This window comes from Zootoca vivipara, chromosome 12 (genome assembly GCF_963506605.1).
Source record: "Zootoca vivipara chromosome 12, rZooViv1.1, whole genome shotgun sequence".
Classification (NCBI taxonomy): domain Eukaryota; kingdom Metazoa; phylum Chordata; class Lepidosauria; order Squamata; family Lacertidae; genus Zootoca; species Zootoca vivipara.
Window position 1 is genome coordinate 38,070,208 of NC_083287.1, and position 19,028 is coordinate 38,089,235.

Genomic DNA, 19,028 nt, shown 5'->3' on the forward strand with positions numbered 1-19,028 from the left:
TCATGACGGAAAATGAGGACTCTGCATTCGTGTACTTTTCAGATTAGGAGGGGGAAATAGGAAAGCAGACATAGATGCATGAAAAAGCAAACTGTGGTACAGTCTAAGGAAACAACACATCCGCTCACACTCTAAAATATGCCAATACTGCCTCCCTAGTCCAATTTAGGCATATATACTCAGCCCAAATCTGCAGGTTTGCAAGATACCCTACTTAAAAACCACAAAAAATACACCACATTAGCTCTGGCTGAATCTGGGAATGACTAAAATTAGAAATTATAGGAAATGAACCAGTTTTGTAATTAATGAAGGGAAAGCAAATTCAAAAGTATATCAGAATATATCATAGTTCTTCTAGATAATTCTTTTAGTATATATTTTCATTATTTTTAAAGTCAATGAAGAGCATTTTTTAAAAAAGAAATATTCAATTTACAACTTCAAGTTCAAAACTGTTTAATATAAAATAAATCTGCAAGGATACCATATACAGCAGGGGGGGGAGCCTGTGGACTACAATTCCCATCAGCCTCAGACAGCATGGACTGTAGTCCAGCAATTTATGGAGAGCCATAGGTTTCCCACCTCTGTGGTGCTCGGGATAAAGTCTTCCGAAGGCTGGTGCAAGGCATAGTACCTCCTGGGAAAGCCGCTTCCTGCCTTCCTCTCTCTCCCTCACTTCTGGTATGTTTTGCTGTTAATGTGGCAGCATGCCTAGGCTTCCTCACTGTGGAAGGGATTCACTCCTCAGAATGAGACATTCTAAGTGAGGTGGCTCAGGAAAGGACCTGCCCTGCCGCTGCTTTCCTGATGCTTCTAATTATTTTTTAAAACAGGAATTTCTAGCCAACATGAAAAAATGAGAGGCAGCAGCATGGGCAGGCTCACTCAGAATACATCACTGTGGAAGGAACCCCCTTTATCAGAGCAAGGCATGAAGAGGGTGGGCACTCCAGTGACCCCAGAAAAAGCCAAACAGGGGGCAGCATCTGAGGCAAGTGTGCAGGGGCGTGGGAGGCACCAATTTGCCGCCCCCAGTCCCTGAAGTAATTAGCTCAGTTTGTCCAATGGTAGGGCCACCCATAAGCCTTTCCAACGAGAAAGGCAAACCCAGATTAAAATCAGCTGAATTTGGGTCCCACTAAAATCAATTGGACAAATTAATAATGACTTTGGTCTTATTGATTTTGATGCAAATTTACGGCATAATCCCGGATGAGGAGCAAAGTGGCCGAGTGACTACCACTTCCCAAACCCTGCTGGCTTCATGCTGGTCAGGCTGGAGGTGGGCTTGCCTTCTTTCTTCCCACACGTGTAAGGTAATTTAAAACAAATGAAGGGGAGAATTAAATATGTCCCTTTACTTATTCTACACATCTCCATTCCACTGGTACTGCCTCTCTCCAATGTCACTAGTGCCTATGGGCTAACCTGTGATTTATTTATTTTCATATCCGGAGCACAGAGGAAACACATCATGCCACAGAGGCTATAAGAAGATACGGTCCTTATGCACCTCTAAATCAACCAGCTACGTCGTAACTTCTGGACCTGCCAGATGATATGTAGAATTGTAGAGCTGGAAGAGACCCCAGGGGTCATCTAGTCCAACCCCCTGCAATGCAGGAATCCTGCCCACAGCCACCTCTGGGTGGACTCGAACCACCAACCTTCTGGATAACAGCCAGACACACTGCCCCACTACGCCATGAGGTTTCCGCGGACACTAATACGCTACTGAAGTTATGCAGTATGACTTCAAGATTCAAAGTACAAAAAACGTAGAAGGTCCCGTAATACTGTAAACCAAATGTATCCTCACAGACCGAAGGCCACAAGCCCGACGCACAGCCATTCACTGTCACAACTGCTTCGGTTTATTGAAATGGACGCTAGCAAATTCTGAGCATGCCTGATGGAAGAAAACCTGGAGATTTCTAAGAGCAGCTGTGGTAGCATGTCCCCATAGCAACAAGCTGCGGAAATTAAGCTTCTAGCCAAGATCCAATTAAAACACACACAACTGAGGAGGCCGCACCCTCAGAGGGGAAAGGCCTCAAAGTAACTAGGGAATAAATAAATAAAAACCGAAGTAAATGGTGTGGGGAACCCGTCTAGGGTGTGTCCCTTGCAAGGCACCCAGCCTCAAAACACTGCTAACGGAAAGAAATACTGTACATGGGTTATACGCCTAGTAGGCCTTTCCATTTGTGCAATCTGCAGGTCTGAGGCCTACTGCTTGCTCTCAGGATCCTTGCCCTTCTTGATTGCCAGTAATGGACTTGCCACCCTGAACCTCATAAGTAGTGAATGCTTTACCGATGGGACGGGCAAGTTCATACTGTCTCGGAAAAAAGGCAGTTCTAAGGCCTTTACTGAAGAAATCAAATTTGCACTTCCAACCGTCCTTGATAGTTATCACGTGGTATCCAATGCACCATTTTAATTTAATTTATTTATTTTAGTAGGATGATAGAGTAGTAAATGGCCTTAAGGAGCGCCGGAGGAAACAGATGATTTAGGTCTGTTTCCAATCTGGCTTTTATTTATTTATAAAAGCATAGATATACCCCCACCTCATGTAAAATACCAAGGTGGTATGCAACAATGTATACAAATGAAACACAAAACATAAAAGTACCACGAAAAATATACAAAACAATCATTCAAATGACTGCCTAATCCGCAGAAAACTTAAACTGAATAGGACAGCTAGTATAAAGGGTCTTCAAAAGATGCCTGGCAGTTAATCTGAATCTCTTCTCGAGAAGTATTCTGTCTCCACACAAGATCACCCTGGTGGATTATTTACACTGGGGAATGGATAAGGAGAGTGAGACCCTATTGATTCTCATGGACCTCTCAGTGGCTTACAGTACCATCAACCATGGTTTTCTTCTGGGATGTCTTGCTAGATTGGGTCTGGAGAGACTCGGGTTTTTTCCTGGCTTTTGAGCTTTGGTTTCACAGTTGCCCCAGGGTTCTATTCTACCCCCATTTGAAAAACAACAACAACAGGAAACTGCTGGCGGATGAGGAATCATCCAGAGATTTGGGTTACTGACATCTGCAGGCAGATGACACACAACTCTATCTGACATTTCCATCTGCTTATTTCAAGGAAGCGGTGGAAATCTTGCACAAGTGTCTGGAGGCAGTTCGGTATACAAATGAAGGTGAACAGACTAAAATGAAATCCAGACAAGATGGAGGTGAGAAGACCACCTAATCTGGATGAAGAGATTCAACAGGTTATTATTGCAGGGTCTGGTTTGGCTCATTTTGGAGGCAGTCCTTGAGGTACTGTGATCCTGTGCTAAGACTTTATAAATGAAACCCTCTTGATTAACACATGCCATCCACTTTAAATGATCCAAAGCTTGCATAGAGCGCTTCGGAAGGGCAAAAGAGCTAGGGAGGTCGTCTTCTAGGGAATTATTTCTCACTACAGTCTTGTTTGCACATAATACTAATTAAACCATGAGTGTTTAGATGACAAGTCTCTGGCTCATGTGCTTTCCCCTCTCCCTCTGTGGAGCTTTGGACTAACTATAGGGTTGCCATACATCCGGGAAATTCCAGACATGTCCTCTTTGGGCGGGGGGGGGGGGGCAACATGCCCATCTGGGGGGATTTTTAAATTTTAAAGGAAATATCTGAGGTTTTTCGGGAGTGAGGAAAGAGGCCTGGGCTGTCCTTTCTTTTTTTGTTCTTCAAGATATGGCAACCCTAAATAACTGTAGCTTGCCTGTTGTAATGTCTGAACTCAGACAAACTTCGGTTAGTGCAAACTACAGTTTACTAAAACAAGGCAACTTCAAATTATAACTGTAAAAAAAGCTAAGACTAACCACAGGTTATAGTTAAAACACAACACTGAACTGTGGTTCAGTAAAAATAGAAGTTTTTGGTGTCTCTTGGTCACACAAGAGAAGAGGAAGTGGGGTCTGGAAGATGAGCTTGAGATTTGCTGCAGCTTCTCTTTGATTTAAACCATGATTTAGCATTACATGTGAATACAGCATGAATTCATGGAATGATGGAGTATTCCTCCTCAAAGCAATCAGCAAATTGGCAGAAACGCCACCCCTTTAACATATGAATTGGACTCTCAACCCAGAACGCCTATTATCTGCCAAAGGTACAATTCTCTTCCAGCACAGTCTGCAATACATATTTTAAAGGTATAGGAATGTAGCATAGATGTTCCTCTGCAATCTAGGAAAACCAACTAACCTAATTGAGAAATGAGCATCCTTTCATTTAATAATGGGCACAACCATAGTGGGTCTAGCAAAGCGGAAATTCTTTCCTTCCAATTCATATTCTTTAAAGTCAATAAAATAGTGGCGGCAGTGACATAGAAGAATGCATTCAACAAACAGTTTCCCCTTTCTTCATTTTGCTGCAGCAGTTTATTTCGGCAAAAGATAATACACAGTTTTCCTACTGTTTTCAGAATCATGACTTTAGTGTTGGTAAGACACATAAAAGCTGGGCAGAAAGTAAAGTAATTTCCATTGGTTTTGAAAATCCCCACAAAAATTGAGTACCTATGTTACTCAAAGAGGCCAGACTGGTGCCATTGTATATTGGAAATGGCCCTTAGGGTCATGTTTTCAGCATTTTCAAATGCTAAGGTGTGCCTTTAATATGCAGAAATGAAACCTTAAATCAAAACAATATTACTTTCAGCAAGGTGATGTGAAAGCATCTATCAGTTTTGCAGGCAACAAGTGTTCTTCAACAAACCTGAATGGTTTTTAACTTTTCAAAACAGTTTAAAACGTATAATTTCTTTCCTGTCTATTAAATATTTTTGAGCCTGTTTGGAGGTTCTAGCAGGTGAGCGCAGCTATTGTATAACCTTGACTGAAGAACGGTACACTCCTTCTATCTGGGATGGTCATCCTCTTCCACCGAGCGCGCAGCTTCGGGAGGGAAGCACATGGAGTGGTGAGGGAGGGAGGGGACACCTGCCTAGCCAGCCAGATCAGCCGAATCAACCCTGGCAATCAATGGGGTAACTGATGTCGCAGCCAAATCGCCCTCACCACCATGTCTTAAAATATACCCAGAGTTCTTCACATTTTTTTACAGTGGGCTGTAGGACACCTTGAGCCCTCGTTTAGAAGAGGCATCTAACAAAGTTACTAAACAAAATGTAATAGTTCTATAAATACATAAACCATCCCCTTTATTACAGATAAAATAAAGATTCACTTTGAGGATTGATTCACACCGGGTAGCAAGCCTAAGTGTAGAGCTATTAAAGCGTATAAAGGGAAATGCATGTTACCAAATGTACACAAGACACACAATAAGAGCCTCAACTAAATCATATTAACATCCATTTTCGCTAGCATTTAATAAAGAGGGGGGATTGCTTCTGAGTAATGGATGCCTTAACAAGGAAAAGAACTAATGTGGGTTTTCCTGGCAGCTGTATAACTGTATGGCTTGGCCCTATACAGGCCATTTACTTGCAGTATGATAATTAAGGGGAAGCATTATTAGCCCCTCTCCTCCCTTTTAAGTGCTGAATTTGGGTTTACTGTAAATGTTTCATGTGTTCTGTTAAAATAGACTTTCTACAAGATTTCATGCTTGAAATGCTATCCTATGAAAAAAGTCTACTTAAAATATCCCAGCATCTATACTACATTTGGATAAGAGTCCTCTTGCATTATGAGGTAAGCTTTCTTTCCTTAGTTGTTGTATTGCTTTTGTTTTAATTTTAAAGCACCATATTTTTCCGTGTATAAGGCTAGGTTTTTTAAAAAATAGGTTTAAAATTGGGGCTCGTCTTACCCTGTTTCTCCGAAAATAAGACATAGCCATAAAATAAGCCATAGCAGGATTTTTAAGCATTCAACTAATATAAGCCATACCCCGAAAATAAGACATAGCGATAGGCGCAGCAGCAATGCCAGCCGCGGCAGGAGGAGGAGGGAAAAAATAAGACATCCCCTGAAAATAAGCCATAGTGTGGTTTTTTTTTAAAAAAACTGCATTTCAGTGGTTTGTACTGCATTTCAGTGGTTTGTGGTATATGTTCCTTTAAGCATTCAAAGGGTAGGAAGGTTCCCCATCCCCACATTTTCATTTCATATACAGTTGTACCTTGGTTGTCGAACGCCTTGATACTTGTACATTTTGGCTCCCGAATGCCGGAAACCTGATAGTGAGTGTTCCGGTTTGCTAATGTTCTATGGAACCTGAACATCCGACGCTGCTTTCGCGGCTTCCGATTGAGTCAATCGGAAGCCGCTCCCTGCAGCCAATCGGAAGCCATGCCTTGGTTTTCGAACGTTTTCGGATATTGAACGGACTTCCGAAACAGATTCCGTTCGAGAACCTATGTACGACTGTATGCTTATTCTTTACCCTGTGTGTTTCTAGAACTAATGAAACAACAAATTAAGAAAAGAAGAAATGGACATTACAACTATAGTAGTAGCATTATTCAGCAATTCAGCTTACTCAAGAGCCAAAAGTTTTCTGTGGTGCTTACGGCCATCTTACTTTAGTTTCTATTTCAGAAGTATAACTTACCAGCTGAAGGATGTCTTCATCTTTTGGCATCACACTAAGTTCTAGCATGCTGTCACTGTGAGAGAGGAGGAAACATATCGGTATATTAATAAAAAATAAAATACTGCACTAACCAATTGATAGGGGATTTAATTGCTGGCTAACATATAAAGAGTTGCATTGATTATCTCAGTAGTCACTCTTTCTCAACAACCAGCACTGAATATAATGCTTGTTTTCCTCTTTACTCCCGTGGATTGTTATTCTCCTTCAAATCATGCCTCAAATTCGCGACTGCTTCCCTTTAAGAAAATCAAAATTTTCTATGCAGAAAAAAATACGTTGGTTGCCACTTGTAATGTGCGGTACAAGTGTTTTAAGAATTCAAAGCACACAGATATGCACAGAGCCTGTCTTATCCATGTACTCACTATGAGAAAATACACTTGTACCCTTAACAATATGGACACTTTTATCCTACCTGGAGATTGATTATCCATGTAGATTATTTTTTTAAATATGGGGCAAGGAGCTAACATTGGTCCTTCAGATGTTCCTGGTATGGCTGCAAGGAGGAAACTGGGAACTTTTGCTTCCAATTTTGGTTAACCGCAGTTTAGTATGCCATTTGAATCCAAAATATGGTTAATGTCAACTAAGGTTCCAGTTAAACAAGCTATTTTCACGATCCATGGTTTGACGTTGGCATGTTTTGTAATCCATAGTTTGTCCAGATTCAGATACAGTGGTACCTCGACTTACGAAGGCGATTCGCTCCGCGGCGCACTTCGTAAGTCAAAACCTTTGGTTGTCGAAGCATCCGTTTTGCGCATGCATGAAGCGCGATTTTGCGCTTCTGTGCAGGCGCAGAACACACACACGGCGAAAAGACTTCCGGGTTTGCCAACTTCGTAAGTCAAAACCTTCGGAAGTCGAGGCATTCGTATGTCCAGGTACCACTGTATCATGATAAACTGTGGTTAACAGAAAATGGAAGCAAAAACTTCCAAACTGCTCTTCATCAGTGGTTGTGGGGAAGCATACAAGCCCAAGGGCTTGCTGCAGCTTGTTCTCATCCCACTGGCTTAGTGTGATGTTCAGACACAGCCCCCGGGTATGCCAGGTACAGATACAGGTGAAACTCGGAAAATTAGAATATCGTCGAAAAGTGCATTTATTTCAGTAATGCAACTTATTATTTTTTATTTTTATTTTTCTTTTTACAAATGCTTTCTTTTGGAAATTCCACAGTAATAAAACAAATAGTTACAATAATACAAAAATAAACATTGCTATTACATTTCATTAATTACATTCCATTTATAATTGACCTGCCTAACGACAAATAATTACAATTACAACAAATAAAGGCTTGACACATCTTGCTTTGCATGTCATGCATTGATCTCATATATTGGTTTCACCTTTTAAGTTGCATTACTGAAAGAAATGCACTTTTTGTCGATATTCTAATTTCCCGAGTTTCACCTGTATTTATCAGCAAAACATTCTCAGAAACAAACACAGTATTAGATTCAATTTCCCATCATCACCAAAAAGCTGCTAATAAAATAACTTTTCCTAAATAATTGTTAAGTATTCTAAACTGCTCATGGAATGATACCAACAAATGTCAAGCCTTTATGGAAATTTTATAAGCCATTTTCTTAACATTTTCTTAGCAGTATGGTCGTATGAAATGTCACCCACAGAATGGACATGAAAGATTGAACATAATATGAGGTGTAGTCCTATGAATTAATTGCTATGTAGAGCACTGATCAAACACATAACTTGCTTTTACTTTTACATCTGCTGCTCAGTCAAAATTGGCTTAGTATCAAAAGAATAAAGAACTTCACAATGAACAGCACATCCCTACACTTTCAATGGGTTGTATCCAATTGGTGTCCCTCTGCTGATGGAAGGTGTTTGATCCCAGGAAGGTTTGGTCAGTAGAACACGGATTGTGGTGAACTTCTGAGAGTCCCCCTCTTCCATGCAGCTTCTGTGCCACCTCCCACACTGTGCCACTTAAGTTTTGGGGGTGCAGGAGCTACAAGGGGATGGAAAATCATCAGAGATCACCTCAGTCCTTGTGCAGCTGATGGAAGGCCCTGCTGGATCTGTCAAGGGCTGGCCAATCCTACACTGGGGAATGAGTTGAACTGGATTTCTTTTACTCATTCTATGATTCTTATTATCTTGGTAAAAACAGACAAACCACATACCAATCACCTTTCTCAAAACAAACTACATGGAATTTAAAATTATGCAGATTACAGACACCCATACTTACGTGTTTTGAATTAAAGCAATTACTTGAGAATATGTCTTCCCTATAACACTTTCCCCATTCACTTTTATAATTCTGTCACCTGCAGAAAAAAATACACAGAAAAAAGGAGATATAGCCAGACCACTGTTTTCTTCATTAACAGAAGCTGAGAACCCATTCAAGTATTACAAAGAAAAACAAAGCAGAAATATTTCAGAAGTGTGACTTACAAATAATCCCCAAGAATGAAATCCACAAGTTTAATTAGGAACTTCATGCATTCATAAGCCCTACTTCACATGTTATAAGAGGAGCAGGGAAAGCACAAACAAATGACATTCTTTCCATCTTTTTCTAATAATATGTAAACCATTTGAGACTTTCTAAACCCTACAGGTTGGAGCCAAACTTATCTTTGGAAGGGACTGAGATTCAGCAGAGGTTCCCACTGGAGGAGTGATTCTTACTGATTTCCTATTCCCCCTGCAGACCACAATGCCACTTCTCACACTGGTCCCTGGTGCTCTGGAGCATTTTTAAAGGGGACTGCAGAGAGGATCAGCAAAAATCACATCATCCTACTGCCTTCAGCAGAATCCCACCCACAGGTAATCAGGTCTGGATCCAGCACATAACATCTTCCTTCTATAATGACAACCGAACCCCAAACCTTTCAGTAAGTGCTGGGTGGGTTCAAACTCCCAACTAATTTAAAATTTTGTTTCCTTACATAAACACACACTCTGACAACTTCCTTGGAAGTTGGAACACTCATGACATCACACCAGCCCAGCCAATCACATATGTATAGGTAAGGTAAAGGTTACCTGTGCATAATCCCGCTTCAAAAGCAGGCCCTCCTTCTTTAACCTGCTTAACAAATATGGTATCCATTGGCTCCAATCTGTTTCGTGGCTTCCCTAAAAGAAAATTGCAAATACAGTCATTACTAGAGATTGGAAAGATTAATTATACCTCATTCTTTATATTAAATAATAGGATCCAAATAATTTTAATTCATCTGACAATCAGAGAATTAGCATCTGCTCTGCTTAAAGCAAGAGAACATGACATGTTTTACAGATACATGGAAAATATTTGAGCCATCTTTGTAAAAACCATTAATAGAGCTAGGGCTTTTTTTCCAGCAGGAACTCAGGAGGATGCCACTGCCATTATAAGAGAGTGAGGGAGGTGGGTTTGGGCACCTCTTTTTCTAGAAAAATAGCTCTAGGTATAGCTGTAGCACAAGAAACTTTATTTTTCACAACCGTATTGTATGTACTATCTTTCATCGCCATTCATATTTCATCTATTCTAATGGGATCTCGTGACTATACATAGTGAAATCATAATTACAAACATAATACCAATATTCCGAAAACTGCCAAAACTCTGCAGACTCTTAATGGAACTGCAATGGAATCAAGAGCCAATTATATTATGGTGTTTATATGTAATATTTTTGGCAAAACTAATTTGAAGAGGTTCAAAATCTTTGTACATTAAAGCCCACAGGGCCAATGTGGAAAAAGTATCCATAAGACCGTAAGAAGAGGCCTGCTGGATCAGGCCAAAGGTCCATCTGTTCCAGCATCTTGTTGCCACAGTGGCCACCCAAAAAAAGTTTTGAAAAATACCTTGAATTTGGCATAGCTCACTGTCGTCATCTAATGCCACATTTGTATATTGCACTTTACAACACATTTAAAACATTTTCTTTGCAGCTGTATAGCTGAGTCCTCTGTCTCAAACTCAGTATGCTGCCTTTCCGCACAACTCCTCATCTTTCAGTGCTGTTGTAAATTTTCATGACATATGATAAATGCTTTGAACACTATGGAAGTGCTATAGAAATGGTAAGTATTATTTAATATTACTGAAGTACACCAGGCTGAGTTTATTGATTCATATTTTCCATGAAAATGTTAACATTTTCTGATGGAACCTGCTGAACAGCAAGATAAATTCCAAAATTATATCAAATCCTACTGTTTATCTTCCTTGCACTTAAAAAAAAAAACACCAACCAAAACCACTAAGAAAGAACAATGCACAATAGAACGGAATGGCAAGGTAGATCTTTTGAGATGTTCTATGGGAGAAATACGAGTAAATAAAAAGCTACAGTATCCATGCAGTCTGGGGAAGCTGACCCAAGTGAATATGATTTAAGAAAGTAAGAGTACAGGTAGATCAGACTATCCTGCTCTCTACAATAGTCCACCAGTTGCTTCTGGGAAGCTTAAAAGCAGGATGAAGACCCCCTCCCAGGGTTGTTCACCAGCAACTGGCATTCAGTGGCAAATGGTCTCTGAGCCTGATATCATGGCTAATCATCATTGTGACTGAGCTATCCTCATGCATTTGTCTAGTCACTTCAAAAGCCACCTAAGCTAGTCAACACCCTTCATAACATGGGCAGTCAATCAAATAACTTAATTATGTCTTGCATGAAGCACTTTCTCCTCCCAGTTCTAACTACGTCAATCAATTTCATAAGATGACTCCAAGTTGAAGAATTACGAGCTGGGTTATAAAACTTATTTGTATCCACTTTCTCCACACCCTCTTCTAAGTAGCGATGTACCAGTGGGAAACTATGAAGATCATCTCAGGTGGTGAAGTGCGCAACAAGCAAAGAAAAGAGTTTAACAACTGCTTGTTAGAAGGGATTTTTTTTGTTTTGAACATCAGTGTTTCGTTTCTGGATGTTGTTTTTGAGCACAGGATATGAAGAGCAGAACAAGGAACAACAACGCAACTAGAGGAATTAACCCATGAGAAGGATCTGGAGAAGTTTAAATATTGGCAACTCAGACTTGTTTATTTATAACCAAGCTTATGCAAGATACGTAGCATCTACAAAGGTTCGAAACAAGACCTCTTTTCCTAAAGAGCCATACAATAACGCTCAGTTAATAAGACTGTGTTGGCTTAAGATTCTCAAAATTTCCTTTTTCAGTGGACTTCATTAAAGAAAAAGAAAAAAAGATCCACTTTCATTTATAAAGCAAACACATAATTCAAGCAATGGGTAGGGTCATCCACTACACTTGAGGACAGTAGGGTGGTTATGGAGAGGGCAAGCAAGCAAGCAAGCATGGCAAATAATAATAATAATAATAATAATAATAATAATAATAATAATAATAATAATAATAATAATTTATTTATACCCCGCCCATCTGGCTGAGTTTCCCCAGCCACTCTGTGCGGCTTCCAAGACTAATTTCTTAAAGATTAAAAGCTTCCCTAAACAGGGCTGCCTTCAGATGTCCTCTAAAAGTCTGGTAGTTGTTTTTCTTTTTGACATCTGGTGGGAGGGCATTCCACAGGGCGGGTGCCACTACCGAGAAGGCCCTCTGCCTGGTTCCCTGCAAACTGGCTTCTCGCAGTGAGGGAACCGCCAGAAGGCCCTCGGCATTGGACCTCAGTGTCCGGGCAGAGCGATGGAGGTGGAGACGCTCCTTCAGGTATACTGGACCAAGGCAGTTTAGGGCTTTAAAGGTCAGCAGCAACACTTTGAATTGTGCTCGGAAACGTACTGGGAGCCAATGCAGGTCTTTCAAGACCAGTGTTATGTGGTCTCGGCGGCTGCTCCCAATCACCAGTCTAGTTGCCGCATTCTGGATTAATTGTAGTTTCCGGGTCACCTTCAAAGGTAGCCCCACATAGAGCGCATTGCAGTAGTCCAAGCGAGAGATAAATAGAGCATGCACCACTCTGGCGAGACAGTCTGCGGGCAGGTAGGGTTTCAGCCTGCGTACCAGATGGAGCTGATAAACAGCTGCCCTGAACACAGAATTGACCTGCGCCTCCTTGGACAGCTGTGAGTCCAGAATGACTCCCAGGCTGTGCACCGGTCCTTCAGGGGCACAGTTACCCCATTCAGGACCAGGGAGTCCCCACCTGCCCGCCTCCTGTCTCCCACAAACAGTACTTCTGTCTTGTCAGGATTCAACCTCAATCTGTTAGCCGCCATCCAACCTCCAACTGCCTCCAGACACTCGCACAGGACCTTCACCGCCTTCACATGCAGCTTTGCAACAGAAGGGTATGGCCAGGGGGCTCCAGAGGAATAGCTGAGGAGCTGCCACCACTGTCCCCCATGTCTGCTGCCTGAGACAAGAAGCTTCACTCTGCACAGGTAGCGCCAGCACTGAAAGGAAGTCATTAATGCAACTGACACAGCAGAAATCTCTCTGATTAGTCACCATCACTGAAAGAGAGAAGTGTCAACAAGAATAACGTTTCTGCCAAATGTTTGATGAAGAAGTATCTGCCCTACTGGGTCAACTGACTGTTTATGCTTGGATATCCTTCAATCTAGAAAGCCAGCATTTCACAAAGCTTACATCTAACAGCTTAACTGTTATTTATGAAAAAAGAAATAGGGAGAGAAAACAGGAGCACATCCCTGGTCCCAGTCCTTGAATGACACTGATTTGGCACTTTATTCAACAGATCTCCCTCCCTCCCTCTGTGTGTTTGTTTGTGTGTGTTTGTGTGTTTGCGTGTGTAATTATAGCTATGAAGTAATACAGTGGAAAGCATGCAGAAAATGAAAATGATTCCAGGCTGTTTAGAAAGACCTCAACATGAAAGACTTTTACTGCAAAGGAAGGGAGGGAGTGATGACATTTCTGAAACTCCACATTATATTTGTTTTCAACTAATTGCACACCACCCTGGAATCTATTTTGATGCAGGGTGGTTTAGACATTCCATAAAGAAATAAACCAACGTTTGCAGGGTCTGGTGTATAAACAAGTCAAAAAGCCTCACATGCATCAAGTTAAGAGCTATAGCAACCTGTGTCAGTTCCAGATTTGGGGCACTGGAAAACATGTTTTCGGTTGGACCTCTTCCTTGACGTTACTGTTGCCTGTTTGCTTGTCTTCCCCTCTCTGGAAAAAAGCCACATAGCTACCTAGAGGGCAGTTACCACAGCTGCTAGGTCATATTGTGCCATGCACTAATTTGTTGCAAATGCAGAACCATCAAGAGGGCTAGAAAAGTGGAAACTGATGCGGCTTCTCACTTTGCTCTTGATGGAAGGGGTTGCCTGGGGGTCCCTGGAAGATCTACACTGGGCCCCTCGGGTGTATGTGCCTTCCAATGTGTTCAACCATTCCTAACATTGGGACTCCTTCCCCAGTAGTATCTTCATAGTCAAGGTAAAGGGGACCCCTGACCATTAGGTCCAGTCATGACCGACTCTGGGGTTGCGACGCTCATCTCGCGTTATTGGCCGAGGGAGCTGGCGTACAGCTTCCAGGTCATGTGGCCAGCATGACAAAGCCGCTTCTGGTGAACCAGAGCAGCACACAGAAACGCTGTTTACCCTCCCGCTGTAGCGGTACCTATTTATCTACTTGCACTTTGACGTGCTTTCGAACTGCTAGGTTGGCAGGAGCAGGGACCGAGCAACAGGAGCTCACCCCGTTGCAGGGATTCGAACCACCGACCTTCTGATCAGCAACCTCTAGGCTCAGTGGTTTAACCAACAGCGCCATCCGCGTCCCGCGGTATCTTCACAGATACCCCCAAATTTGTCAGGCGAGAAGGCCCCATATGTGATGCCGGGAGCACCCCTTTGTTAAATACGTTTATATTGTAGTTTTATAGTGTTAATTTTTGAAATGGTAATGCATATCAGTGATATGTTTCTCTCTCTCCCCCCCCCCCCAAGTATTTATGGAACAACGACTTTAGGGGGGATTCTAAAGGAAGAAAAGGAGAAGAATGTGTCAGAGGGGAGCAGCTTCTGCCTTTCATATGACATGATACTAGCCCAAGCTCTTCCCGTCTGGTATATCTGAAATAAATAGGCATTCAGCCTATGGATTTACTGGAAATATGCACTGTTACACCAGCTAAAGATTAGTAAATGGACATAAAAGAAACTTAATCTTAGTCTGGATAGAATTAAAAAAAAATAGTATGTACAAGCCTTTCATACAAACTCTAGGGCATCTACAATATTGTATACCCAGGTGCTTCATTGTGTGGGGGGGAGGAATGCAATTAGACAGTTAATTTAATGGTTTGGTCTTCAAGAAAATGGAGCAGCCCCAATGCATTCTCTACAAAAACCACAGATTGACTAGAGCAGCAGCAAAGATGAGACTTAGCAGCTCACATGGCATGAGTAGCGTTCACCAATAGAGGGGAAAAGAGGAAATTGAAATGATGGTAGTTGCTATGGATACCGCCACACAAAAATCAGAAGGCAAATTGGAAGGAACAAGAGTATCAGAACACTGAGCGATAAGTGCCAAAAATATCTTGCAAGGATTATCTACAGTTAACACACTACTAGGTAAGATGAATCTCTTCTACTTAAGTGGAAAAACTATGTATTTCTTAGGTTCTCAAAATGATTAAGCCACAGTAACTTGTACACGAACCATTTATCTGTTAACACTAGAGCAAAAGTACAACTCAGTTCAGCATAAATATATGAGATGGATCCATCTCTGAGGATTTGAACAGAAGTTTATTTTAACACATTATTATTAGCCTTCATTATTATTAAAATGTGTGATCTTCTTAAATTTTAGACAAAAAACCCACAATTGATTCACTCCTTACTGTCATAAAAGAGGATGCTTAATACCTAGCTACAAAGTTTTCAACAATCCCACAAAAGCATTTTTAAATAATGTACTAAAAATTAATGTTGGGTAATAATTTGAATGAAACCATTATCATATACCTTGTACATTTTTGTGATATGTTAAATCTTTGAGGAAGGTTTTATTCAGTCATTTTTCTTTTTTAAAATATATATATACACATAAATATTTGCTTCCCCACTGACTTAAATGTCATTCAGGGTAAGCGCAGCCCTCAGTTATTCCAGGCACAGCTTGAATTCAGGAGAGCTGCAATTGTACATTACTGCAACAACTAAAATGAAATAGATCATCAAAGCCTCTAGCTGTGTTTCCTTACCACATGTGTGCTTTCCCACCAGTCATATTAAATTGTTACTATAGTTGTTCTGACATACATACAATTCAGAAAAGAAAAGAAAAACTGACCCTTAAGCAGCGACTGCTTCTTTGCAGACAGACAGGAAATTAAATATCAGAACTAATGCCTTCAAAATACCGATTCCACATTATTAAATTTCTTTCAATAAAACAACTGCTAAGACAGTGACATCAGGACCATCAGATAAAATCTTCAGACTGACGTTAACTGTAAGAGGTTTCAGATCAACACAGCAGTGAAATTATTACAGGAAAGCAGGTAAAGATTAAAATTATTACAGGAAAGCAATGCTATGTGGACAAAGCCGGTTTTACAAAAATGCCCTGAAATGGCGGCACTAGAGCCAAGGATCTCTTTGTTCAGCATTGTGCCCTCCAGCCACAGAGCAGCATAGGTCAACTTAATAATCTCTTTTACCTCTGATTCAGGAAAGGTGAGAGAATGTCTAGAATCGATAACTGAATGGATGAGGACCAATAAAAAGTGGAGCCCAACACAAATAAGTCTGTATTGGGAACGGTGCTTTTAAGCTCAGCTGGTTAGAGTGTGGTGCTGATGATCACGCCAGGGTTCTAGGTTCAATCCTTGTGTGGGAAAGCTGCCAGGGTTGGACTAGATGCTCTTCGTGGTCCCTTCCAACTCTGCGATTCTAATAAAAATAACTTGTCCGTGAATGACGCGGCCTGGTTTGCTGGTGGCATCAATTATTCGGGACATGGTAAAGAAAAGGATTGCAAAGAGTTTCGAAAGGGTATCTCCAAATTGGGGAAATGGGCAGCAAAATGGCTGATGCAGTCCCCCCTGTAAAAATTATGCATGGAGAACAGTGAACAGAAGAGGATTCCTGTTCAACCTTAAGAAGCAGCTGAAGTCTAGACACAATGGGGAGAGCCCCCCTCACCCAATTTTGGTTCCCACAAATCAGCGCCCACCTGCTTCCTCCTCCTGGATCAGGAGCTGCCAACCCAAGCCTGATCCTGATACAGTGGTACCTCGGTTTGTGACCGCAATCCGTTCTGCGGAGGAGTTCACTCGCCGAAGGCACATTTCTGTGCACACGCGCACTGCGCAGATTGCTTCTGCGCATGCACGACCTGCACCAATCGCTTCTGCGCATCCAACGCCACGGAACCCAGATGTAAACACTTCCGGGTCCGCAGCATTCGCTCGCCGAAGCGTTCGTAAACGGAGGTAGTCATAAACCGAGGCTCCACTGTAGTGCTGTGAGGCTCATGGCACAGTGGCTGTATGCTACTTCCACAATCAATGAGCAGCACGCCTCTAAAATACCAGCCACTGGGGAGCAACAGCAGGTAAGGGCTGTTGTGCTTGTATCCCGCTTATGGACTTTCCCTAGTCTATCATAGGCCGTTGCGAGAAACACAACATTGGATTAGAACGGCTCTTGGACTGACACATGTCATGCTCATGTTAAGGCTGATGGTGGACACATACTTGGGAGCCAATTGGTACATCTCCAGACAAGCTAAATTTTCTATGTCAACAGCTTCATCAATTGAAACATTACATTGAAGAGTATGTATTCAGACCGTTTTCACAATATATTCATATCCCACCCCACTCCCAGGAAAGTCAAGACCTACACATGGGAGGGGGAGCTCAGATTTAAGGAACCCATTTAACTGAAGTCCCAGAGTTCAATGGGAACGAAAAGCAGCTAGCTTGCTCTGGATCCAACCCAGTATAGCTCCAGTCATTGTCAAAAGTGCTGTACAGCCTCAACTTTTATTAAAGAATTTAATATTTCAGCTGCATTAAAGAGGTTGGCACTAGATGGCTCCTTTGCATATACTGTATATTCCTGCGTATAAGACTACTTTTTAACCCAGGAAAATCTTCTCAAAAGTCGGGGGTCGTCTTATACACTGGGTCATATTTCTTATACAGCGAGTATATCCCAAACTCTATATTTTAACTGGAAAAGTTGAGGGTCGTCTTATACACCCAGTCGTCTTGTACGCCGGAATATACGGTAATTTAAACAGAACCATAGCAGCAGTTTCACAGATAAGAAAGCTCTGGGATCCTATCCACTATGGCTCATATATTATTCACACTAACTCTATCCCACACCTATAATGTATGAAAGCCACTGCAGGAATAAATGCAAATTAGTTTGATACTGAATTGCTTGCCCTCTTAGCTAAGCTATTTAAGAATGACACACACTGATCGTTAGCACCCAGCTAGCTACTTCCGCATCACAAAATAGCTATTTATGGTGCTCAAAGAAAAGGCCTTTTCTACTTTTTGAACTATGCCAATCTGTTCTTCCACCTTAAAAGGGTTTCTTGAGATGTCCATGCTTCTATAATTGACAACTCCGAAACAAAGGATAGCATTTATTTTGTGTTAATATAGAAATAATAAATACTATCCCTCGTTTCAGAGTTGTAAATTGTGTTAATATAGAAATAGGTGATCTACATATACGGGATATAAAGTATTCTATATGACAGTATTTATATACTGTGGTATCATAGACTTTAAAGACAGTGAACACTGGTAAAACATAAAACATCGTTCAAAAATGAATAAACTTTTTTTTAAAAAAAAGAATAGAGAGCTGTAAAGGCCAGACAGCACAAAAAAGTAGGACATGAGTCATGACCCCAAAAGTTATCACTGCCATGTATTCAGGGGAAACTGTATATGGCTGGGCATTTGTCCCCTGTTTCTCCCACAGCATTTCCTGCTGCTCTAAAGACAAGCTACTCTCCGGTTTAAACTGTTTGGCACTGGAAATGGCTGCAACAGAAATATTAATCAAAGTATACGGCTGTCTCCTGGGAATTCATATTGCTTCTTTGGAAAAAGCTGTTTTTTAAAAAATAATAATAATAATTGGATTGAGACTTAGTCATGCTTAGACTAGACCAGGGGTGTCCAACCGGTCGACCACTATCGACAGGTAGATCCCCTGTTCATCCCTGTCGATCGTGGGATCCTTATCGATCGCGGGATTTAAAAAATTCTGCAATGAATGTTTCCTCCCCACGCCCTCCTCACTCTGTCCCTCCCCTTGTGTCTAGCGGGCGGAGTTTTGCTGTTTATATTTGTGATGGGGAATACGATGAATGGGTTTAGCGTTGTGTGCATTTGTCAGTTGCGGAGATTGATGTGAGCTATTGATGTTAAAGCTCAACACCTCTCCCCCCAAAAAGCTCAACAATCCTCAATGACAGTGGGT

At 41.4% G+C, this 19,028-nt stretch overlaps 1 protein-coding gene across 3 annotated transcripts in view; it reads right to left on the bottom strand.

Moving 5' to 3' along the window:
• The window catches only part of ARHGAP21 (Rho GTPase activating protein 21), a 112,116-nt gene that overhangs the window by 40,608 nt on the left and 52,480 nt on the right, over nt 1-19,028 (bottom strand). For all 3 annotated transcript variants that reach the window (XM_035129875.2, XM_035129876.2, XM_035129873.2), the window contains exons 4-6: nt 9,643-9,735; nt 8,837-8,915; nt 6,559-6,613 (exon numbers count right to left, since the gene is read on the bottom strand). In XM_035129875.2, coding sequence (XP_034985766.1) covers nt 6,559-6,613; nt 8,837-8,915; nt 9,643-9,735 — 227 coding nt within the window. The remainder of the gene's footprint in view (nt 1-6,558; nt 6,614-8,836; nt 8,916-9,642; nt 9,736-19,028) is intronic.